At 38.6% G+C, this 26,918-nt stretch overlaps 1 protein-coding gene and 1 long non-coding RNA gene across 2 annotated transcripts in view; one reads left to right on the forward strand and one right to left on the reverse strand.

Annotated features, from left to right (window-relative positions):
- LOC146723817 (uncharacterized) overlaps positions 1–26,918 on the forward strand; it is a 135,485-nt gene that overhangs the window by 75,464 nt on the left and 33,103 nt on the right. The gene's annotated exons all lie outside the window — the stretch shown is intronic.
- LOC146723825 (very long chain fatty acid elongase AAEL008004-like) lies at positions 1,508–26,555 on the reverse strand (the record flags this gene model as incomplete). The annotated part of the gene is made up of 3 exons (XM_085481010.1): positions 1,508–1,899; positions 24,481–24,783; positions 26,229–26,555. Coding segments are annotated over 3 exons (813 nt in total), but the record flags the coding sequence as incomplete, so codon positions are not given.

Raw genomic sequence — 26,918 nt, forward strand, 5'->3', positions numbered from 1 at the left:
TACTTTAATTTTATTTTTATTTTCGATATTGGCATTGGTTTCTTTTCCCGCAAACAGACTTTCGTCAAAAGTATCAAACGGGAACTCGCTCGTTCGGTTATCATGTGAGTAGATAATTCTGAGTCGCTCTCGCTCGAATAATGTGCTTTTAATTCTATTCGTACCTTTTCGAGGGTTTCTAAGGACAGTGGCAATGCCTTTATTGCCCGCTCGGCTAAATTGCTAAACAGCCACGATTTATTTGCTATCGATTGCTGGGGGGTTTCGTGTTCCTCTGACATTCACGCAAATAATAAAATTTGAACTTACAGTATTACTGCTCGCATCGTTACGCTCTATACGGGTCGGCTGCTGCTGCTGCTGCAACTCGATCACTTGTGAGCTGATAACAGCTGCTCCATGTTGGTGATAGATACGGCGAATTGTCGCTCGTGGTGATGCGCTGCCCGTGAGGTTGTCGTAGTTTAGCGTTGTGATCCTTGGATGTTGACGATCCTTTTTGATCCTCAGCTACTTATCACTCGTTGCACTGCTTGTGTTGTCCGTTTTCTCTTTCTCTCGTTATTGCCGTGGCTTCTGCTTGCTTCCGTCAGCGTTATTGACTATTGACGTGCCCGTCTAACATCTTTTATAAATATTTTTTGTGTTTTTACAAGACTTTTTTCTATAAGGAAACCTCGGCGATCTCTGGCATACTACCGTTGCCACCAATTTGTTGTACCTCGGGTAAAGCACTTAGGGATGTAGGCCGGATTAGAAAGAGGACTTCCGAATTGTCGGAGTTTTCTCAATAATTTGTAGTCTTGATAGATTTTAAGTTCACTTCTTTATTCAATATATTGATATATAAACTCTATCAAGACTCTGAGTATGATTATTTCTAGACCTCGTGTGACTCCGTTTTTCTTTTTTACTTGCTTAACGCGACTCTCAATTTATTCGCGATGCGACTCTGATGTTGATCTTTTTGAACCCATTCTTTGTTCACTCCCGAGTTTTTACGTAAACTCGGTTTTTCGTTATTTCGTTTAGAAGAAGTGCCTGGCGACAGGCACCTAGTTGGTGAATAGTTTTTACATACGCGGCTAGATTTTGAGCGCAAAGCTGCTCGAAAGACGAAGCTCTTAGCTCGCGTCTCCGTGGTTTCCGGCCCGCTGCTGTATCAGCGGTCTCCTCGCGGAAAGTATAGTAATTCTATATTTTATATCCGCTATATTTATAATTATAGCCTTTCGGGCTATAACAATTTAAAATAATAAAATGTAATAAAATCTATTTTAAATAAATTTTTATTTTTATGACGCAATATTTTGATATTATAATTAATTTGTAAAGTTTTCAATTGACATTTTATAAACAATTTTTTACATTAATTTAGAAATAACAGTTTTTTATATAACACTTTTGGATATTGAATACATTTGACGGTTTTTATTACTCTCTTTTAAAAAAGATAAGTTTTTATGAATATATAGCAAATAAATAGTAACAAATAAATAACACAACATATGTTATGCTCAATTTATATTTAACATATTTTGTTAACATATATATGTAATGAAATACATATGACTGCATGTATACATATGTAAGTTGTTGGAAAAATTAAAAATAACTAATTAATAATTTACTTATACAACTAAGTAATTTAATAATTAATTTATTAGTAGTAACTTAAATAACTAATTAATTCATATTAATTGTTTGATGTTAAGCTTAATTATTCTTTTTTTTACCTTTAGTAGTATAACTTTTTTTATAAAAATCATAAAATAAATAAAGAAATATTAATATATTTCCCATAAAAAAAACAGCTACAACTGAATGAAACTTCTCTTGCACTTGACAAACTGGATTAAAAATTTGCAGACCGTATATTATTATTGCAATAAATTGTACCTAATTGCGCAAACAGAAAAATAAAAATGATACACATGCGCATTATATTGCTTATCGAAACATCAAAATAATTAAAATATATGTGTTTTAAGTGTAAAAGTATAATAAAATTTAATTTATAAAATATATATTTATTCGAAAAAAATGACAGTCATCAATTTTTTTTTTTCGAGAAATATCAACTTGAATTGCTGTATGTTTTATTACTATCATTTTATGTAAAGATAATTATGTAAGTATAATTATAATAATAATAGCTAATCACAAAAAAGAGAAACATGTATATGGAATATACATAATGCTTTTTACGATTCTGCACTGTCGAATGACATCTGATTATATTTTTCATCAAGTAAAAATCTTCATTGATTTATAGCTTAATGAGATCTGCAAAGAGCGTCATTGACAAAAGTTTGTTTGCTAATCTTACAAACAAGGATATTAATTTTCGTGAAGTGTATTTCTCACTTTGTATAGCTCAGGTGTATAAACTTCTAGCCAGTACATTATTACACATGCGTTTTATAATTACAAGCTCTTTGTCAAGATATTTCAGTTTTTTCCGTTTCTTATTATAAATGTATTTGTTTTTTTGCGGTGTTTTTATTAAACTGAGCAATTTGTCACCAGACATTCGGAAGATCTATTTTTTTCCAACATCTCTTTGATATTTCTCAATCGTAAATACATTGCAAATAGAGAAGAAATAAAATGATGATTTAATATTTGAGTTTGTCATTATATTTAAAGCTTATTGTGCTATATATAATATACAGGGTATCCGGTAATTGTCGCCTCAACTGTCGTGTGTAGGTAGAGTGAGTTAAACCGAATAGGAAAGTCCTTTATTGTTTTGTGATTTTTGCAATAATTATTGAGTTATTAAATAAAAAGGATCGGCCAATCCACGCGAATAGAAGCGCGCGACGAGAAGAAATGTTCAACTATAACCCGATACACCGAGCGTCGCTCCTCTCTCCGCTTTGCCGCGCGCTGTGTATCGTGTTACAGTAGGACGTTTCTTCTCGTCGAGATATATATTATTTATTAGATATAAGAGTTTTAACAAGGCTCTGTAATATAAATATAAATTTAACGTATAAGACGGGCAACAAGAGCCAAATCGCGGATGACAATGCGTTATCCTAACGAAACTAAATAATTTTTCGTTAGAATTAAATTACAGAGCCTTGTTAAAACTCTTATATTTGATACACGCTGGCTTAAAAAATGCGTTTGTTTACCAACATTAATATATATAACAGAGAAAAGTATGGAATCGAAAGGATCTGAATAGCTCAGCTGGAAGAGCAGTCGCCCGGCAAGCGAAAGGTCTCGGGTTCGATTCCCGATTCAGCGATTTTCGGATCTATATTTTTCTCTTGCATTCATTTATTTATTTTCCGTAGGGGGGTTAAAGGGGTATTGAAATTAAATCTCAAAATATGAGATTATTTCATATTTAAAATCTTGGCCGTGTCCAAGTTAAAATTTGGTGCCTTGTGCACCGGTATTTATTTCTAACGAAAAATTATTTAGTTTCGTTAGGATAACGCATTGTCATCCGCGATTTGGCTCTTGTTGCCCGTCTTATACGTTAAATTTATTATTTATTAGATTTTAAAAAGGCTAACTTTGCTAATAAAAAAATATACTTAAAATTTACATGATTCACTTGTTCGTTTTTCTGTATTGTAATTCTTTAAAATTTTTCATGGTAAAGACAGTGTATTAATTTGAAATAATCCATTTTACAAAATATCATTTTTTTAGACGCACCAGAATTTCAACCATACTCATTAATTTTATTCACATACAACCGTATAACCTTTGAAAATCTGTCATTACAAACGCGCCACAATAGTAAAACAGGTTAGCCATAAATAATAGAAGTTTTCAGTTCAGCAATGTATATCTTTGTAATGTATGTATTTTATTAATATTTATTTCTTCTGTGTGCTTTCTTTTAACTGAAATACAACTGAGGCAGTTTCATATTTACTTTTTAATTTTTGGTTGTAGGTTAGATATTTAATAATTAGGAATATAAAAATTGGCGTTATTGAGTTTAGATTGTTCGTATATTTTATCTTATTCGGTTTTTTAATATGATAACTCAAATTAATAATATATTCAACTAACAACCTTCTAATGTTAAAATATGTAGTTTCTTTATACGTGCGTATTTTATTTTTTTTTTTTTAACTTTTGAAGAAGACCATAACCCTTATGGTTGAAACGTGGTCAAAACGTAAAAATATAAACACCTATCAGTACTTGCCAGTGGGTCGATTTTACTCAAAACTTTTTATTCAATAATTAGCTTTTATCAAATCTTTAAGGTGATCCTAAATGATGTTTTTACCGACCGAATGCGAGAATATTTATTTTTTTCATATAACTTTTTATTGACTATACTGATCAATAAATCCTTTTCCACGATTAAAGTACTTATAAAAACGGACCGCGCTAGCTATGTTTGCATATATAAATCATATAAAAATCAAAAATTACAGTTTTGTTATCGGCTGCTTTGTGTCAGTTCGTAATAATACTTATTTAATAAAAAAAGTTTTGCAGTTTGTCTGTGCATGAAATATAGTATGCGCGGTAAGGATTATATGAAGAAATATTAGTAAGCAATTAAAAGTGAGATTGCAAGTCTAATAAAAAAGTTATATATAAAAAAACATTTCACGCATATGTGTGTGTGCAAATCGAGGCTGCGGAATAAAACAGAGCAGTAGATTAGTTGCGTGATATCGTGATAGATGGAGCTGCAACGTGTTTCTCTCTCTCTCTCTCTTTCTGTTTTTTATAAGGTCTGTTCGTTTTGGCTACACTGGCCACATTAGTTCAGAGGTTGTCTTTTTTGTTCGACATTGGAAGGAAAAAGATAACCTCTGAATTAGTGTAGCCAATGTATGCCATTATATATTTTATGTTTGATAATTTAAATAATACATCAATTTTTTTCTATAAAAAACTATATATAAAACAGAAAAAATTTTGTGTTATTTATATTATCAAACACATGAAATATATAATGACATACAATTTTATTTTAATTATATTTGTATAATACAATAATATTCACATGATTTTTATAGATAATAAGTATATGCATTTATAATTTATAAAAACTAAATCTTATTTTTCATACATCGAAGTAATTCGAGTAATGATTTTACTGAAATATATATTTGATAGACATTGTGATTCTAACGAATTTTATTTGTTCGCATATACCTGTAAATTGTTATAAAAATTACTTTTACTGTAAATGTAAGATAAATTGTATGCAATCTATAAAACAAAAAGAGAGAGACAGAGAGAGAGAGAGAGAGAGAGAGAGAGAGAGAGAGCGAGCTTTTTTTTCTTTCCCGAAAATAGAGACATTCAATGCAAACGGTGAATTGTATATCTCTTTACGACACGTACAGCCGAGGAAAAATTTTTTATATATAATTATATAAAATAATTGTATAATTATACATATAATTTTGCGATTATATATGTATAAAATTATACAATTATTTTAATATAATTATATATAAAAAATTTTTTCCCGGGTTGTATGTGTCGTAAAGAAATATATGTATAATTGATCGTTTGCATTGAATGTCACTATTTTTTGAAAAGTAAAAAAAGAGAGCTCTCTCTCTCTCTCTCTCTTTCTTGATCCTTTATGCTTATTGTTAGTATTCTATCAATTAGTAATCAATGCAATCAATCATATCGTTTTACGGCAACAGCCAGTTACTCGTTCACTCACTCATTCATTCTTTTAAAATATGTCCATTTTTATACATAATTATGTAAATTTATATATAAAAAATAAGGGTGCATATATAATCATGTCAAATTTGTATATAAAAAATATATATTTATATATATAAAGAAATACTTATTTATTACACTTGTATATATATATATATATATATATATATATATATATATATAAATTTATATAATTATATATAACAAGCACTTTTACTTAATTATGTTGCACAGAATGAAAAATTTATTTAGAAAAGCTCTCAAAGTAAGCTACATGTATGTACATGCAATAAAAAATGAGGGTTTCCATTATTTCCAAATAATCTTTATGTGACTTTGATAATGCTATTCAACATAATACTAATACTACTATGTAATGATAAGTAACCCTTATAACTTTGGTAATAAAACATTTTTCAATAAAATACGTATTTTCTTCTAAAAACTCCTGATATGATCGTTGTTACATCCTGTATATGTATAATTTATATAACATTTGTTATAAGAAGTTGTGTGCGTGTGTGTGTGTGTGTGTGTGTGTGTGTGTGTGTGTGTGTTGAGAAGATTGGAATATATTATTTTATTACTTTATGTTTCTATCTGATAAATGCAGCTTTTTTAAATTAAATTTATAAAATACAATTTCTATGAAAGTCAATTTTAACAAAATTTCGATTTCACAAATATATGTTTATATGAATATATTCTTTTCGATATTTTATATTTTCTCTATTTACTATTTATTATTTGTTCAATAAAATCCATTTTATTATGAAATAAATTAATAAAGATAGAATAATGCAAAATATTTTAGTCTAATTGTGCAGTAAAAAATATTTTGATAAATTTAAAATATTTGTAGAAAAATTATTTATTTCGGATATTTACAAAAAGCTGCATTTATAATATAAAAACATGAAGTAATAAAATTTTATCTATTCCAATCTTCTCAACATACATACAAATCCAAATTATACATGATACACATACAACATAATAACATGCATGTAAAGACAGACAAGAATGGGGAAAGAAAAAGAAAATAAAAGTTTAAAATACTCCGGGACAAAAATTTGTGTATATAATAATATAACATTATATAGAAATATATAAAAGTATACGTATAATCGCAGAATTATATTATGAAATATGTCTATACATAATTAAGTAAAAGTGCTTGTTATATATAATTATATAAATTTATATATATATATATATATATATATATATATATATATATTTACAAGTGTAATAAATAAGTATTTCTTTATATATATAAATATATATGTTTTATATACAAATTTGACATGATTATATATGCACCCTTATTTTTTATATATAAATTTACATAATTATGTATAAAAATGGACATATTTTAAAAGAATGAATGAGTGAGTGAACGAGTAACTGGCTGTTGCCGTAAAACGATATGATTGATTGCATTGATTACTAATTGATAGAATACTAACAATAAGCATAAAGGATCAAGAAAGAGAGAGAGAGAGCTCTCTTTTTTTACTTTTCAGAAAATAGTGACATTCAATGCAAACGATCAATTATACATATATCTCCTTACGACACATACAACGCGGGAAAAATTTTTTATATATAATTATATTAAATAATTGTGTAATTATAATTTTGCGAAAAATAACAAAAATTGGGTACATGCTAAAAATGTAGCATGTAGACACCCTATATATACATATTTGTAAACAAAATCGTGTGCGCGCAATGACATATATTTGCGCGGGATGGTTCACTTGTCACGCGGTACGTACTATACGTGCTTACACGCAGTGCGCGACTCGACCGTTATAACGTGTGATAACGTGTCGAATATTGTGATAGATAGACATACTGTGATATTTTAAAAGTAATATTTTTATATTTATTAAATATATAGTGTATAATGGGTGCAAACAAAAATAAACGTTTGCCCCTATCTGGTCGCAGATTGAGTAGAAAGGGAGCATGTTTTAAAAGGTTAGTATTATGTCATATCATAAAATTGATTCAATATCAGAATTACTGTTACATACAGCACAAATACACAAAATATTACATACCTATTTATTATGCACATAAATGTATATAACGATTAGATAGACAAAAAGAAAAAGAAATATATATATATATATATATATATATATATATATATAACATTATAAACAGTACAAATAAACATTAATTATATACATCTATTTGTTATACACATACATGGATATAATGAATAAATTAATAGATACAGAAAGCTGAAGAAAAAAAAGAGAAAGATAGTGAGTATGAGTTCTCTAGCCTCTTTACATTATAAATATATATCATAAAGCAATATATATATGTATATATACATACACACATACATGTATACATACATAATAATATATTGCTTGTCGACGTTTATAAAAAGGCTCACTCGTTCGCTCTCTTTCTATTTATTTCTTTTTTCTTCTATTTCTTTTTTTTTGTATATCTAATTGTTATATACATTTATGTGCATAATAAATAGGTATGTAATATTTTGTGTATTTGTGCTGTATGTAACAGTATTATGTATGCTGTATGTATTATATATATATATATATATATATATATATATATATATTATAATAGTGCGCATGATATTTGAGACGTTTCTGATAATTAAAAAATTTATATTGTACAAATGAATTTGTTTCAAAGCTATTACGTAACAGAAAAATTAAAAAAAAAATGTTTTCATGAAAAAATGAATGTCATAATTTTTTTTTAAATAAAAGCATCATATTCAATCTAAATCAATTTGTTACAATATTCTGCATCAAAAATTATAAAGATAAAATTGTGAAAAAGTGAAAAGTTTACGAGATATTTGAGTTTTAGAGAAAATATGTAGCTGCTGGTTTACAATTTATATCTTTATTTATATCTGTGTTTTCTTTACACCAATTGATTTAAAATTGGAATAAAATAATCAGAAAATGATTTCATGAGATATTTCATAGTTTATGTACATTATGAAAGTATAATATATCTCATAAGCTATTCGCTTTTTTGGCCATCCTACATTACAACTTATGCAGAATATTGAGAATCGATTTATATAAAAAAATATGATTTTATTAAAAAAAATTCAAGGTAACACTAATTTTTTTTATAAAAATTTTTTTTCCTCATTTTTTATTGCTTGTAATAGATTGCACAAAACAGATCAATTTTTACAATATATATTTTTTTCTAAACTGTTGCAAACATTTCAAAAATCGTACGTATTGTTATGCTGAACATCGTATTAATATATATATATATATTGATACATATATATTGATACATATATATTGATATATATAGTTGGTGTAAAGAAAACACATATTTACCTTTAAAAAAAATATGAAAATTGCAATAAGCAATTAGATAATTTTTCTTTAAGACAACTATGTGTTTTCTTTACACCAATTGATTCGTCTCATTATTCTGTGCATAAAAGTATTAAGGTATGATAATCGAAAAATGAATATTTCCCAAGATATTTTCTATTTTATGTCAAAATACTGCAAATTTGCAGCCTTATAACTCGAAAAATACTTAATGAAAAAATATTTTATTGTAGTGTTTTGGAAAGATCTTAAAGTCAGCTATAAAAGTATGCAAGAAAAAATATAGTGTTCCATTTAAGAAATTGAAGTTGACCGTCACGTAACCTTCAAATGGCTATTCAAGGTCAAATCAATGACACCATCTCATGTCCCCCTTGAAACCATACAACTTTTATCTGAAACATTTTTGTCTTAAACTTTTGAATTTTGAGAAATTTTAGTGCAAAGATTAAAATGGTTTACCCTGTATATAAATATATATATACACACATATATATATATATATATATATATATATATATTTGTATGTATGTATGTATGTAGGTGTAATTTTATAAGAACATTCAAATAGACGTTTAAAATGCAATTTTTATTTTTATTTTTAATTTTTATTTTAATTTTTTTTTATTAAAATGCAATTCTCAATTTTTTTTATCTGAAAGATAATGCAATCCTTTGTTTATTTTTTCATGTATAATTGATAATTATTATTATAGTTTTTATAGTAGTTAGTGCCAGAGGCGGTCTATTCGTGTGCTGGTTTAAAAAATAATTCCAGAGGCGATCTATTCGTGTGCTGGTTGTTTTAAAACTGTAATTCCAGAGGCGATCTATTCGTGTGCTGGTTGTTTTAAAAAATAATTCCAGAGGCGATCTATTCGTGTGCTGGTTGTTTTAAAAAATAATTCCAGAGGCGATCTATTCGTGTGCTGGTTGTTTTAAAAAATAATTCCACAGGCGATCTATTGGTTTGCTGATAACTGTACAAAATATTTTACCCCAGATGCAGTTTGCATGTGCGCAAAATTCTCAGAAGCGATATTGCAATGTTGAAACTTTATAACTTATCATGTGATAGTGACTTTCACGTAATCTTTATGACTGTGCAAGGTCAACACTAATGGTACTATTTTATAGTTCCTTTGAAACCGTATAACTTTTGTTGTTTTATTATAAAATGCATTGAAACAAAGAGATATTAGGGGTAGTAAAAATGGGACACCTTGTATAAATACACACACACATACATATGTGTATATGTATGTGTAACAACCTGTGTATATATAATTTTTATATAATTATAAATTATATAAAATGGGACACCCTGTATATGTATGTGTGTGTCGATTGACAACTTTTTTATTGCGACATCTGTAGAGTTTTGTCGATAATTATATTTAAAAAATCTTCATTATCGACCCTATCGGAGTTCGCCCGTGCATTTAGGATCCCCTTAAGCTTGGTAATTGAAAAATCTTTACGCTCATTTATTTTTATAATAATTTAATTATTTTATAAAGATATTGTTAAGTTCATATCCACGTTTTGGTTTTGGAATAACAATTCTCTACATTCAACAATTTTTAAGATTGTTTTTAATTAACTATTCTAATTTCTTCAAATACCGTCTTCCTATTGTGCTTTCAGTACGCAGTAATCAAGTAGTTAGTAGTTCAAGTTGATATTTTTCAAAAAAAGGAATTGGGAACTTCTTTATTCATGATAAATATATTTTTTGAATAACAATTTGTATAAATATATACATATATTAGATGTATGCAAAAGTTTTAGTCATTTTTTTAGATTTTTGCTCCTTTTATAGATTATACAGAATGTCCCATTTTAAAAGACCCAAATATATAAACTCCGCATTACATTTTAAAGACCCAAATATATAAATACCGCATTACATTTCAACATTTTCACTGGGAAAATCCTACTATACTACACAAAGAGAAATTTTGGAAAAAAAGAAAAATAGCTGAAATGTATTTCATTAAAAAATCAGCGAATACTATTAATTTACAGAAAGGTACAGAAAAATTTATCACAGTATATGACTGTTTAGATGTTAGTATTAGTTTGTTTAATGTCAGTCTCGTTTATTTTGTTGTCGGATATGGACGTAAGTTTCAAACACGGACATATTAATATTATATATATTGCGACGACTTTTCTCGCCATTTTTCTGGAGCACCAAAAGTGCGCAAGGCCTAGTATCGTCGGTCAAAAGAAAGGGATTAGGAAATAATAGAAATTGTTTTATATTTCTTTCTTTAAAAATTCATAACGCGGGGATCGAACTGAGGTTGATGGTCGCTCGTATCCGCGCAGTGCCGCACGCACCTCCAGACCCTGACTGATACGCGCAAATGCTCTAATTTTTCTGCTTAATTTTCTTTGGCGCCAAGACCGATCTTTCATCGCGTCAATGTCGCGACACCTGAATAATCCCAAAATCGGCGCGAATCCGAAAATCTCCGCCACGAATCCCGGGCCGGAAGTTTCCGCAACGGGCCGGCCTGCTCACGCTAAAACGGTAGATGGGGCCAAGGTGTCGATTGACGCAAAGGATACCGGAACCTCTGGACATTCCGAAATTCGGTCCGCGACGAATTTCTATTCTCTTTTTTTCTCCCTGTATCCCTCTCTCCCGGTGTTGAAACGCACAACACATAAAAACAAACCCTAAACTAAAGACGGCGACGTGTAAGAATAAAAAATGACTTATCTTGCCGATTTATTACAATAATAAAATAAAAAAAAAAGTACAAAAATATCAAAATGAAATGTCATAATGTCACAAAAGGCTTCCTGTAGATAAAAACATTTAAAGGCTGTAAGAGCAGACAAAGTCAATAATAGCCATACTATCGCGGCGCGGCATGAACTAGTCGTCTTCTGCCCTCGTAACGTACCAAACTAAATTTCTTTTTCGTTATTATCAAATCCTCTGTGCACACTCAAGGCACCAATTTTAAACTTGGTCACGTCCGAACGGCCAAGATTAAAAATGGGACCATATATCTTTCAAGATTTAATTTCCCAATAGCCATTTTGTTCTCAAAAAACGGAAAATTTTATTTTAAAACCCCTGAAATTTAAATTTCCGCGCCACTATTGAGAATGCCGGCTGGAACTCTGGAAAGTTTCGGAAAGGGGGCAGTTTTTTTGTTTTTTGTTTTTCTAAAAAAGATTCGTCCCACGGTTAATTTCTCACGCCAAGAATTTTTAATTGTTTAAAAAATTAAAACCGCGATAAGCTGTTTTCTGATATTCTTCCTACTTTGACCTCAAAAAACTCACAAAACGCTTTGCCTTTCCCAAAAAAAGTTATGGTAAAAATTCCACCGAAAAACATGTCATTTTTTTAATCCGTCTGATCACTTCCTCCTTTTTTTAGGGGCTTTTGCTATGTTATTTAAATCCACGTTTAATTAAAAAAAGAAGGGGTTCTAGATTTCCGTTAATTGCTAAATAAACCAACTGTAAAAATTTTTGTCAAAATAAAATTGTATTTTAATGTTTAAAAGTAGAGGTTACCTCATGTTTCTTAGAAATATATAAAAAAATTGACTATACTCTCCGCATTTTTTTGAAAAAACTACGTATTTTTTAGAGCACTTCTTTTAAAAATTTTTCCTCGAATTAAAAAATTTTTTTTGGAATTTTCCCAAAGTTTTTTGACGACCCGTTACCGTCACTGGGCGCCCGCGCCGTGTAAAGGCCCCTTTCGGGCCACCAACAATACTTGGGAACCCCCTTTCGCCCCCCCCGCCTCGACCCCCCCAAAACTAGTCTTAGAGGGGGGTGGCCGACGGTAAAAGAGCGGGGCACCGAATTTCCCACCAGCCCGTCCTGGCCCTGGCGTACCGGGGGATACCCCCACCCCACTCCAAATCACCGGCCACGAGCTTCTGTCGTGCAGGCCACTTTTTGGGGCCCCGGTCCTGTCCTAACCCCCCGGCCGACGAGCTTCCTTTTTCGTGCAGGCGAGCGTCCGGGGCCCCGGGGGCCCCTTCCAAAATCCCCGGGGCCCGAGCTTCTCGTTGTCAGGCCAGCTTCTCGGTCCCGGGGGCCCCCCCGAACTCACCCCCCGACAGCGTTCTCGTCGGCACCGGCGTTCTGGGTCCCGGGCCTGTCCAAACTCCCCCGGCCGACAGGTTCTCTCGGCAGGCCAGCGTCCTGGTCCCCGGGGTCCTTCCGAATCACCCCGGCCGACACTTTCTCTTGGGGGCCGAGCTTTTGGGGTCACCGGGTCCTGTCCGTACCCCCCCCGCCGACGACTTCCGTCGTGCAGGCCGGGTTCTCGTCCCGGGGGTCCTGTCCTACCCCCCCGCCCGACTTTCTCGTCGTGCAGGCCGGCCCCCCGGTCCCGGGGGTCCTGTCCAAAATACCCCGGCCGACGGCGTTCTCGTGGCGGCCACTTCTCGGTCCCGGTCCTTCCTAATTACCCCCGAACGTTCTCGCGTCAGGCCGAGCGTCCTCGCCCGGGTCCTTCCTAAATACCCCGGGCCACGAGCGTTCTCTTCTGGGGGGGGCCGACGCCTGGGTCCCGGGTCCTGTCCGTAAATCCCCCGGCCACAGCGTTCTCTCGTGCGGCCGGCGTCCTCGGTCACCGGTCCCCCAAAGCACCGCGCCCGCGGGCTCCCCTTCTGGGGGCCCCCGTACGCGTGTCCGCTTGGAAACTCTAGCAAAAGTGTGCCGCGTCCGTAAACTGGTCGCCCCCTTCCAAAATTTTCATCCGTCAATCCTAGCAAAAGTCTGTCCGCCCCCTTAAAACGGTCGCGCTCGTCCGAAAATTTTCTATCTGTATCCGCAATAAGTCGTACCGTCTGTATCACTGGTCGCGTTTCGTCCGATTTTACGGGCTGTGTATAAGGTTTAAAAACAGGAAAACCACAGGAAGGTGCCCCGAAAAAATCTATTTTCCCCAAGCAACCTGTGTCATTTAAATCTGAGTTCCCCCTCTTCCAATCCGGGGACCGACGAGCCGATCCTGGCGTGGGGGAAAGGGGCTTGTTACAGGGGCCCGAACGGGGCCCGACCCCGTCGAGACCCGGGTTTTTAAACCATCTTGGGGGATCTCCCCCCAATAAAGGGAACCCTCCAACCTCCCACCCCGATCAGCCCCAAAGGGTTAATCACCCCCCCCCCCAAAGACCACAATGCCCAAACACCAAACCCGGGGCGGCCAAAAACCCCCCCGCACCGCTTACCGCGAAGAATTTTTGGGGGGCACGGGAAACCCCCCAAACCCCCAAAGCCGCCCGGCAAGGCCCCCCAACCATACGCAAAGGGGGGGGCCATTTTATGGAAAAGGACCCCCTCGTTCCTCGACATCTGGGGGAAAACCTGTGGGCCCAGGTCTGGAAAACCAAATCTTCTCACCGGTCTGTCCGACGTTAAAGGGGGACCCCCCTTCTGGGTGGGAAACCCAAAAAACTGGCCCATGGGCCGGGTTCCAAAAAATTTTTGGCCTATCTATCCCCGGGGGCAAACAAATTAGAGGAAATCGGCCGGCGACAAAAGCCGGAAGGCTTACGCGTACCTACCGCCCTCGAAAAGATCTCGGGCTGGCGGCTACACACCAGGAAGGTCGAGAATTAACGAAAAAGCCGCCCCGGGAAACCCCCGCTATACTTCGTTGGAAAGAAACCCCCCGTTTCCCGCTATGCAGTCTCCCCCCAGTGGGAGGAATCCACCGGGGTCGCCAGAAAAACCCGCGAACCTTACGGTCCACCGAGGCGAAAATTTTCCCCACCCTATGACCGTGCGAGTTCTTTTGCGATGCAAACGCGAGGGCCACACACTCGACTTCGCCGCCCAGCCATTTTTCTCGCATGGGGAAGGATGGCGCCAACGCGGACTGCCCCCTCCGACGGAAACGCCGGCGGGGGAAACGAGGCGGCCATCGTCCCCCCGCTCCCGATAGATACAACCCCCGCATTTACCATCCAATTTCCCGATTCAACCCTGGCCTTCTCGTTCCGATCCAAGTGTCGTTTTGACCCCCTGGCCAAACCTTGTCTGATGGGGGCCCCCCTCCCCTCCAAAACCGGTCAATTACCGACGGCTCCAAGGCACCCCCCCGGGGTTCATCCGCTTCCCATCCGAGGGGGCCCTCGCCTTCCCCACCGTTTCCCAGGCCGGGGTAACCTCCACAGGTACAAATCGGAGTCGATGGGCCGGTTCGCATTACGCGCCGCCTCCCCCACCAAAACCGCAAGGGGGGGCGCTCCGCCCAGGGCGCTTCTACGGAAACTTCCCCCGGGAAATCTCCCCCTCACCGGGGAAAACCCCACTTTCCGGCGTTCGGGATACCAAACTCCGGTTATTGAGTCCGTGCAGGGGCCCCCATCGCACCAAACCCCAGATCAGTTGCGGCCGGGGCCCCCAAAAAAGAAGAACCACCCAAACCCGGGCCATGCGGCCTCTTGATCGGTAAAAATTTTGGAACCGGGGAGTGTCAACCCCCCAACAGCGCCGGGTTCCCCCTACCCTCGTAAAAAAGAAGGTGGGGGAAACCCGATTTTGTTCGTTTTCCCAAGTTAAAAAAGCCCCCCAAAAAGATGCCTACCCACTGCCGCACATCCTCGCTACCCTCGATAAGCTCCGAGGGGCCCAGTACCTTTCAACACTAGACTTAAAGGACGGATATTGGCAGGTGCCACTAGATCCGGTCAGCCGTCCAGCCACCGCCTTTACAATTCCTGGGCGAGGACTCTACCAATTTAAAGTCATGCCTTTTGGGTTACATTCGGCACCGGCCACGTTCCAGCGGTTGCTGGATGTGTCCTCGGCCCGGAACTCGAGCCACACGTATTGGTCTACCTCGACGAACATCATCGTAGTCAGCTCGTCACTGGAGACCCATATGGAACATTTGGCCGAGGTCTTCAGACGGTTGAGACAAGCGCGCCTCCGCCTTAACCCACAGAAGTGCACTTCTGTTGCAGCCGTCTCAAATATTTGGGGCATATAGTGGACAAGACGGCATTCGAACTGACCCAGACAAGGTCAGCGCGGTAGCCGCGTGGACGACCCCGACAACCGTACGTCAAGTGCGCCAATTCCTCGGCGTCGCCTCCTGGTACCGCCGTTTTGTACCAGACTTCTCCACCACCGCCGCACCGTTGACACGCTTGACCCAAAAAAGAGCACGTTTTGCGTGGGGACCAGAAGAAGAAAAGGCTTTCGACGAGCTGAAGCGGGCGCTCACCACCGCACCAGTTCTTGCTTGTCCCGATTTCAGCCGACCATTCACCCTCCAGACCGACGCCAGCACGTGTGGGCTAGGTGCCGTGCTCACCCAAGAACTATCCGAAGGCGAACGCGTCATTGCCTACGCCAGCCGTACACTAAATAGCGCAGAAAGGAACTACAGCGCTACAGAGCTAGAATGTCTGGCGGTAGTGTGGGGAATCCGTCGAATGCGCGGACTATCTGGAGGGTTATCACTTCACGGTTGTCACCGATCACCAGTCGCTTCGATGGCTGCAGAGACTGGAAGCTCCCACGGTCGCCTAGGGAGATGGGTATTCGAGCTTCAGCAGTACGACTATGACATCCGGTATCGTAAAGGAAAACTGAACATCGTGGCCGACGCTCTCTCTCGTCAACCCGAGGCCTGTGTCATACAAGCCGCTCCAGACTGTCAATGGTACCGCCGCCTTTATCACCAGGTACAACAACACCCGGCCGAACATGCGGACTACCGCATCCAGAACCGACAGTTGCATCGACACATCCTGCATGATCTCAACTTCCACGACTCGCCAAGCGAGGAGCAATGGAAACAGTGCGTCCCGAAACCCCAGCGCGCGGAAATACTGCACCGACTGCATGACGACCCGACCGCCGGACACTTTGGCATTGCGAAGACCATCGCACGAGTAGCGCGCTTATATTATTGGCCAGGAATGTTCCGCGACGTCACTCGATACGTCCGTGACTGCCGAAAACTGCGCCACCCACAAGGCCGCACAAACCTTGCCGGCCGGGAAACTTCGAGCCACCAACGTCACGCACCCGTGGCAACAGGTCTCCATTGATCTGGTCGGACCATTGCCACGATCGACCAGTGGCCAGACCTGGCTGCTGACCATGCAGGATCGATTCTCCAAATGGATAGAGATGACGCCGCTCCGCCAAGCCACCGCCGCCAACGTCACACGAGAAGTAGCTGGACGTATTATATATCGTCACGGCTGCCCGGACACCATCGTCTCTGATAACGGGACTCAGTTGAGATCGCACCAGCTCGAGGGATTACTACGATCCTTCGGGATCAAGCATAGAACCGCCCCCGCCTACGCACCGCAGTGCAACCCGGTCGAGCGAGCCAACCGCACCATAAAGACCATGGTGGCGCAATATGTGGAAGGCCGACATCGCCGTTGGGATGAACACATTCCCCAGCTCCAGTTCGCTTTCAATACCGCACGACAAGAATCCACGGGATACACCCCGGCCTTTCTGATGTACGGCCGGGAGTTACAATCACCGCATCCCGACGACCGCCGCCCGGCAACGACCAGCAACGCTCCTGAAACAGTTCGACGTCGACTCGAAGACGCCTACGAAATTGTCAGAATCAACCTGGCCCGCGCCTTCCAACATCAACAGCGAAACTACGATTTACGTCGACGCGACTGGCGTCCACAAGTTGGAGACCGAGTATGGAAAAAGGAGCACCCGTTATCGAACAAAGAGCGCGGCTTTAATGCCAAACTAGCACCAAGATTTGGTGGCCCGTTGACGATCAGACGCATCATCTCCCCCGTCATCGTGGACCTGAAGGACGACCGAGGTCGATGGCATCGGCACGTCCACGTGAGGGACTTGAAATCCGCCTCCGAACCGCGTCCTGCGACCGAACCCTAGTCCGATACCCGAGCAACGCGCGCCGATTAACGCCGCCGGTCAACCGTTAGGCATGTTCGCGGTTTCGAATCAAAATACGTGGAGCGGCACTCTTCATGGTCCGCGTCTTGTCGAAAATCTTTGGCCGAATACCGGGAACGACATTCTTCATGGTCCGCGCTTTGCCACCCGGTCCCGAACCGAGAGCGGCACTCTTCATGGTCCGCGCTTTGCCACCCGGTCCCGCACCGGGAGCGGCACTCTTCATGGTCCGCGTCCAGATCACCGAGGGGTATAAAGAACGGGCACCCTTGGGTCGGAACTCATCCCGTCACGATGGAAACACCAAACGAAGAAGCAAACCAGCGCTCAAAAAAAAAATCCGTCCGTTTCCGGACGAAATCTGCCCGTTTCCGGGCGAACCACCCGGCCAGTACCGGGAATAGGGACCCGCATCCAGCGGTCCGACGCCGAGCAGCGACGTCGGAACTTGGTGCTCTTGGAGGCACCTCCGCCTCCCCCGGGCAGACGCCGACCTATCCCGGTGAACACCCGGCATCGACGACCACCGGTCCTCTCCGACTCCCCGGCCTCCACCGTCGCCGGCGTCACCAGGCCCACGACGACACCGGCCAGCGCACACCAGCCCGCTCGACCATCCGCGAACCGATCGGTTCCCTCAACCGGCACCCGCCGACACACGCCATCCGCTGTCGCACCGCCAGCCACCACGCGCCAGTCAGCGACGCCTGACGAAGCGGACCAGCCAGCGCATCGCGCCAACACAGGCCAACAGGTGCGATCCCTTGTCGCGCCACCAGCCAGGGAGCCACCCCAACCGGCACCACGCCGACCTCCAACCGGCCAGGCCCCACCAGTGCCAGCACCACGCCCGGGACCGCCACGACCCATCCAGGTCACTCTGGGGGATGGCCAAACCGTCGACATACCGTACCACGCCGCCACCATCTCACGGCGGTATAAGGTACGCACCCCGACGGGCCGGTGGATCATCAGATTCGACCGACGAGGAAGACCGCGAACGATCCGTCGAATAGCCACCCCCCCCTAGAAAAGGAGGGTGATGTGACGACCCGATTAGCCGTCACTAGTCGCCCGCGCTCGTGTAAACGGCCCCTTTCGGGGCCACCACACGAATACGTTGGGAATCCGCCTTTTCGCCCCCACCCGTCACTCGACCCCCTCCAAGCTAGTCTTAGAGTGGGGTGGCCGACGGGTATAAAGAGCGGCGCAGCCGAGACTTCACCACCAGTCCCGTCCTGGTCCCTCGAGCGTACTCAGGGATCACTCCTCAACTCCCACACTCCAAATCACCCCGGCCGACGAGCGTTCTCGTCGTGCAGGCCGAGCGTTCTCGGTCACCGGGTCCTGTCCGTAACTCACCCCGGCCGACGAGCGTTCTCGTCGTGCAGGCCGAGCGTCCTCGGTCACCGGGTCCTGTCCGTAAATCACCCCGGCCGACGAGCGTTCTCGTTGTGCAGGCCGAGCGTTCTCGGTCACCGGGTCCTGTCCGTAACTCACCCCGGCCGACGAGCGTTCTCGTCGTGCAGGCCGAGCGTTCTCGGTCACCGGGTCCTGTCCGTAACTCACCCCGGCCGACGAGCGTTCTCGTCGTGCAGGCCGAGCGTCCTCGGTCACCGGGTCCTGTCCGTAAATCACCCCGGCCGACGAGCGTTCTCGTTGTGCAGGCCGAGCGTTCTCGGTCACCGGGTCCTGTCCGTAACTCACCCCGGCCGACGAGCGTTCTCGTCGTGCAGGCCGAGCGTTCTCGGTCACCGGGTCCTGTCCGTAACTCACCCCGGCCGACGAGCGTTCTCGTCGTGCAGGCCGAGCGTCCTCGGTCACCGGGTCCTGTCCGTAAATCACCCCGGCCGACGAGCGTTCTCGTCGTGCAGGCCGAGCGTTCTCGGTCACCGGGTCCTGTCCGTAAATTACCCCGGCCGACGAGCGTTCTCGTCGTGCAGGCCGAGCGTCCTCGGTCACCGGGTCCTGTCCGTAAATCACCCCGGCCGACGAGCGTTCTCGTCGTGCAGGCCGAGCGTCCTCGGTCACCGGGTCCTGTCCGTAAATCACCCCGGCCGACGAGCGTTCTCGTCGTGCAGGCCGAGCGTCCTCGGTCACCGGGTCCTACCTGAAAGTCACCGGCGCCCGACGGAGCTCGCCCTTCTCAGGGCGCCCGTACGCGTGTCCGCGTTGGAAACTCTAGCAATAAGTCGTGTCCGCGTCCGTATAATCTGGTCGCGTCTCGTCCGTAATATTTCTATCCGTCAATCCTAGCAATAAGTCGTGTCCGCGTCCGTATAATCTGGTCGCGTCTCGTCCGTAATATTTCTATCTGTCAATCCTAGCAATAAGTCGTGTACGCGTCTGTATCATCTGGTCGCGTTTCGTCCGATTATACTGTGCTGTGTATAATGGTTTGAATCACGGGAGAACCACAGGAAGGTGGCCCCGAATAAACTCTACTTTTACCAGAGCAACCGTGTGTCATTGTAAATCTGAGTCTCCCCTCTTCCCGAATCCTGGCACCGACGAGCCGATCCGTGGCGTCGGGAAAGGTGCTTCGTTACAATTTTTTATGTTCAGTCAATTTCTATCTCTAAACTATGGCGTATGTACAACTTAGTGAGTAGGAACGATTAACACTATTACGAAGTTGGAGTGATCTTCAACGTTCTTACTCGCAAACTCGAACAATATTTAATCAAACGTTCTGAAATGATGATCAACTGTTAATTTTGAGATCCACAGTCATTCAAACTATGCAGCAATATAAAACTACTGGTGGAGTAAAAGATCGCCAGATATCTAGATAGCCTAAATCAGTTACAAATGAGGAGAATCAGATGGAGATTGCACAAACATTTGTAGAAAACCCTCATCTTTCTATTTGCAACGCAGCTGAACAGCATGAAAACACTCGAGCATCTGTTCATAAAATCTTGAAGTTAATTAAATTTTATCCATATAAAGTTCACTTAGTTCAGAAACTCAATAAAGACGATGCCGATCGTCGAATAGAATTTTGTGATGATGGATTTGCACGACAAGGACCAAGATTTTTCTTACAATGTAGTATTTTCTGATAAATATACTTTCACATTAAAGGGCGAAGTGAATAGACACAACTGCAGATATTGGAGTGACACCAATCCACGCTGGATGCAAAAATCTCTTACTCAATATCCACAGAAATGAATATCTGGGCAGGTATTTTGAATAATTTAATAGAGGTTCTTTTTTTATTGATGGTAATTTGAACGCCGCAAAATATCTGGATATGTTAAGGAATCAAATAATACCAATAATAAGAGAGATTGCAGGTAATTTGAACAAATTTGGTTTCAACAAGATGGAGCAGGACCTCATTATGCCATAATTGTTAGCAATTTTCTTAATAATCAGTTTCATCATCATTGGATTGGAAAAAGAGGTGAAATCAAATGGCCTCCTCGATCCCCAGATCTGACACCTCTTGGCTATTTTCTGTGGGGTTATCTGAAGAGTAGAATCTATGAAACAAAGCCAAATGATATATATGAGCTCCGAAATCATATTATCCGAGAGTGTATCTTGATAAACCAAGATATGATAAGAAGATCTGCTTCTGATTTTTATTAATGTACGACATATTGTCAAGAGATTGGAGGCCTTTAATTTGAACATTTAATCCACTATATACACCTCCTTCTTTTCGGCCACAGAGCCAAACGCGATGTTATTGCAAAACTTAAGCAAGAAAATTAAGAAATCTGAGAATCTGTATCCTATGGTTAAGATCTCAAGAATTCTCCTTGTTCCTCTTCTAACTTCCCCTGTAAAGAAATAGGCAAGAAAAATATTGGTCCGAAAGTTGGCTAAATCGGGAATCGAACCCGAGACCTTCCGCTTGCCGCGCGAATGCTCTTCCAACTAAGCTATTCAGACACTTACGAAACAATACTTTTCTCAATGCTTTCACCCCCTAAAGCGTCGTAATTAGGCTCAGACGCGAATAAACAATAATAAGAATATTAGATCGGCTCTTTTAATATAAACACGATGTACACCTCCTTCTTCTCGGCCACAGAGCCAAACGCGATGTTATTGCGAAAATTAACCAAAAAATTAAGGAATTTGAGAATCTGTATCTTATGGTTGAGATCTCAAGAATTCTCCTTGTTCCTCTTCTAACTTCCCCTCTAAAGAAATAGGCGAGAAAAATATTGGTCCGAAAGTTGGCAAAATCGGGAATCGAACCCGAGACCTTCCGCTTGCCGCGCAAATGTTCTTCCAACTGAGCTATTCAGACACTTACGAAACAATACTTTTCTCTTATTCTATCTAAACATTTAAGCTTATTTCTATCTAAGCATTAAAAATAGTATTAATTATAAAAAAAGAAGGGCCGTAAGAGCTATTAAACGTAAGACAGTTAACAGTTGATATTAAGAAAATTCATTTAAACCAAATAGTAATTACATAAAAAGTCATCATTTGCGAACATTTCGGCTGACATTTTAAGCCTTTTTCAGCGCAATACATAGATTTTTAATTATAAATTGAACCTTACAAATTAAATTTAAAAAGAGATTGTAACATTAAATATTAAAAACGGTTATTGACAATGTCAAGAAAACATATAAATATCAAAACAGTTATTGATCTCGTTACATATGTTGTTAAAAAAGTTATCGAGTATAACACCAGTAATGCTGATACATACTGAGTTCAAGCGACCGTACAATACAATTATTTATAAGTATTACCCTTTAATGGTCAAGGAAAATATCTTGATTCAATTTTCATGATGTAATAATGTTAAGTATTTGATTGAGATCTATATAAACAATATCTAATTATTCATTATGATATACTAAGAAAAATGCACTATACACTTACTCCAACAAATTGGTGATTTTTTATATAGATGTTTCAAGTATTAGGTCTGACATTTTTTTAGATGTTTCAAGTAAAGACAAAACAAAACGTCTAACCATCACGGCTCTCAGATATCAAACGAGACAGTAACTCAGTGTTTAACCCCTGTATATCAAGGCTTGTTTTTTGACCCTGATGATTTTGGTAGAGACTCTAAAATGTTATTATATATATCAGGTAAATATTCAGTGTCATTTTGTAGATTCAATTCATTAGATTGTCTTTTTATATATAACATTTCCAATATTAATCTATTATTATAATACGGTTCTTTATCTAAAATTTTTACTTCATCCCAGTCAAAATCATGGAATGTCAAAATCAGAACTCAATTCTATGATCAGTAACAACTGACTTATTAAAACAATTTCTATTGATATTTTTTTATGCTCCAATATCCTAGTATTCAATTTTCTGCTAGTCTGACCTACATATGAGACATCACAATTTTTACAGTTGATTTTATATACTACATTAGTATTCGCTCCTTTATCAAATCCGCACATAATTTGTTTTGAGGATTCTACTGAAGAAGACCCGAAGTGGGTCAAAACGTTTAGAATTTAATAAATGAGTTTTATTTGAGATCTCATTTCAATTTATTAATTTTGTGCATGACATCCGCACAGGCTCCGATTGCCGTCGATATTTTATTTTTATTATTATTTAATCCACTAGTTTTCCATTCACACATAAGTGAGAATCCAATCCCAGAAGCGACCTCCATCTTGCATTTATTGGCCGAATAACTTAGATCTTGCCTTCAATGGCTGGATCATTACTTCAGTGGCTAGATTTGGGGTCTGAAAATTCAGCTTGCTATGCAGGCAATGGTTACCTAATATTTTGTTCAATCAAGTGAACGTTGGGAACGTATTCCATTACTACACGGTGCTCTCAAATAATTATTTGATCTTCAAATAACCGCTACAGTTCATTTCGATTTTCATAGATACATATTTGAACGTGAAATTTTCCGCTCTTTCAGAATTTGAGATCAAAAATAGGGGTTTCTATTTAATAAACATGAGTTGACCTTCAAATAATTTTGAAAATGGAGATCAAGGTCAAAGTCAAGGTCATCATAAGGTAGCTTACTTAAATTCTCACAACTTTTATTCAGGTCATTTTTCTTGAAACTTCAATACTGAAGAATTATTAGAATGGTCCGTTATTTTTGGAACACCTTGTATATATAACACTTGCAAATCATTAGTTTTTAGTTTTTGTGGCATTCTAAAGTGTGATTGACAATTAACATCAAAATTACTATTTGCAAGTATTATGGATAGAACATTTTTACAAAGAGCAGAATAAATTAATTTATGTATATACTTATAGCGACGTTCTTTCCTTATTGAAATTCATATCAAATGTACATAACGATTATAAAACTTTTGGTCGCTCATCTTATTTTGTGAAATGATGTTTAATATTAATTATATTTAACGTTTTGAAAATGTTAATGTTAATATTTCAAAAACACAAAAGGGTAAAAATTTATTAATATCTTAAAAAATTGTATCAATATGTAGAAAGACTAAAACTTTTGTGTAGAATACCCCTAATATATTTTTACATGCATAGTCACTCGTGTGTGTATAAAGTTTTATTATAAATAAAATATAATGCAACTTACCATTTGTATTTTAGTTATAACAGGTTTGAGAAAAGATATCATTTGTTGATATTTCGGGCCCAATGCAGAAACAAAATAATATACATACATAATTACATGTATCCCACAATTAAGTAGAGAAACTAATAACGCTCTCTCGTCCAAAATGTATTTTAAATAAACCCAACAAAAAAAAATATTAGAGACATGATGATAGACGTGCAAAGTGGAAACTTGATTCTGTTTCTTCCTCAACACAAATATACAAGTTTCTATCAGATCGAATATTTTTAATATAAATAGCCACCATAAAGAATTGAACATCTGAAACAAAACTTTGATAAAATCAAGCACACAAAGTGCTATTAAAAAAAAAATAAAAAAAATATTGTCTATATATATATATATATACAGGGTAGTCAAAAAGTATCGGACCCCCCCAATATTTCCGTTCCCTTGCATTTTACAAGAAAATGTTTCAGACAAAAGTTGTAGGGTTTAAAAAGATCCATTTACTGATCTTATCAGTTTGACTTTGGATGGCGTCGCCAAGGTCAGATCAAAATTACATTAACTTTTTTAAATGGAACACCTAACTTTTTATTGCATATTCTTGTAGCTTATCTCGAGACCTTTCCAAAACACTACAAGAAAGTTTATTTTCGTTGAGTACTTTTCGAGTTGTGAGGCTTGAAAGCTACAGTGTACTGTAGTGTGGGTCCAGCCAGTTAAGGCAAGAGTGGCGTGTGGGTCCGGCCAGTTAAGGCAAATGTGGCGTGTGTCCAGCCAGTTAAGGCAAGAGTGGCGTGTGGGTCCAGCTGGCCGGACCCACACGCCACTCTTGCCTTAACTGGCTGGACCCACACTACAGTACACTGTAGCTTTCAAGCCTCACAACTCGGAAAGTACTCAACGAAAATAAACTTTCTTGTAGTGTTTTGGAAAGGTCTCGAGATAAGCTACAAGAATATGCAATAAAAAGTTAGGTGTTCCATTTAAAAAAGTTAATGTAATCTGACCTTGGCGACGCCATCCAAGGTCAAACTGATAAGATCAGTAAATAGATCTTTTTAAACCCTACAACTTTTGTCTGAAACATTTTCTTGTAAAATGCAAGGGAACGGAAATATTGGGGGGGGGGGGGGTCCGATACTTTTTGACTACCCTGTATATATATATATATATATATATTTATATATATATATACATAGACAATATTTTGTTACATACATAGACAATATATATATAAAATGTGAATAATAACAAACAACAGGAAATATCTTACAGTAATTATCACAAAAATATCTGATTAAAAACGGAAATGAAAGAATTTTAAGTTAGTATAATATTAAATGAAAAAAATTACTTAATTGTGTAATAATGATCTGCTCAATAATTATCGATAATATAATTATATTAATATAATACTTTTCTAACACTGTCTTAATTTTCTCTCTTCGAAACTGAAATTATTACGACTTTTAAAATTTATATATTTGTAATTTGCAAACATTTAATGTGTAAGTAGAGAAATAATATGAAGGCTCTATTGAACCAAAAGTTTGATCTTAGAACTTCTTTTTTAAACAGCTGACAATTTCTTGAGTAGAATATAAGGCCACTCATAATCTTATATTCCATATTATCATATTTACTCTACTCGCTTTCACATTGTCTATTTATATTTAAAAATTATTTACAACTTATTTTTCAAACAGACAATATATAATCTATAACTAATTATAATATTACATATAATAAAAATATACTTTAAGCGTATTGGGAGAATGCGGAAATGGCTCTGAACACAATACGCCATATTTTGAAAACCAGCCAAAAGATATATGTTCTTGTACCATCCATAAGTTTGCTAAAATTTGTATAAAGTTATAAAGCAATATCAAGGTTTTCAATTTATATGGCGATCGACCTATCATGTAGTGAGGTCCAATATAAAGAATAAAATACAAATATCCAAAAATTATCATCATTAATGGAAATGGTGAAGATATTAATGGCCATTCACGACTTAACGGAGCTGTAAAAAATGCAACAGTTTTTGAAATAAAATATACAGTGTGCACAAATCCTATATAATAAAATTTAAATTAAAATAAATTGTTATAAATAGCTCTCAACATAAAAAAATAGAGTAAATGGCAATAGGAGCCTAGCACCGTACGTCAGGTGCAAAAAATCTTAATAAAAATGACAATCTTATCTAAAGACACACTTATCTAAAGTTGACATCGCGAAATTTATTATTCATACAAGTAGACAAATGTTTCACACATAATCTCAACAATAATAGCGGACATTTCGAATCCCTCTTAGGGCCATCTTCAGCGTTAATAAAGTCTAAATCATCCCATATAAACAAAAATTAGAAGATAAAAAATAAAGGTTTATATCTACGCCCAGACAAATTTTCCATTAAAAAATCCATAACAAATCCGCCA

This window comes from Nylanderia fulva, unplaced genomic scaffold, assembly GCF_048542155.1.
Source record: "Nylanderia fulva isolate GAGA-0341 unplaced genomic scaffold, ASM4854215v1 Scaffold166, whole genome shotgun sequence".
NCBI lineage: Eukaryota > Metazoa > Arthropoda > Insecta > Hymenoptera > Formicidae > Nylanderia > Nylanderia fulva.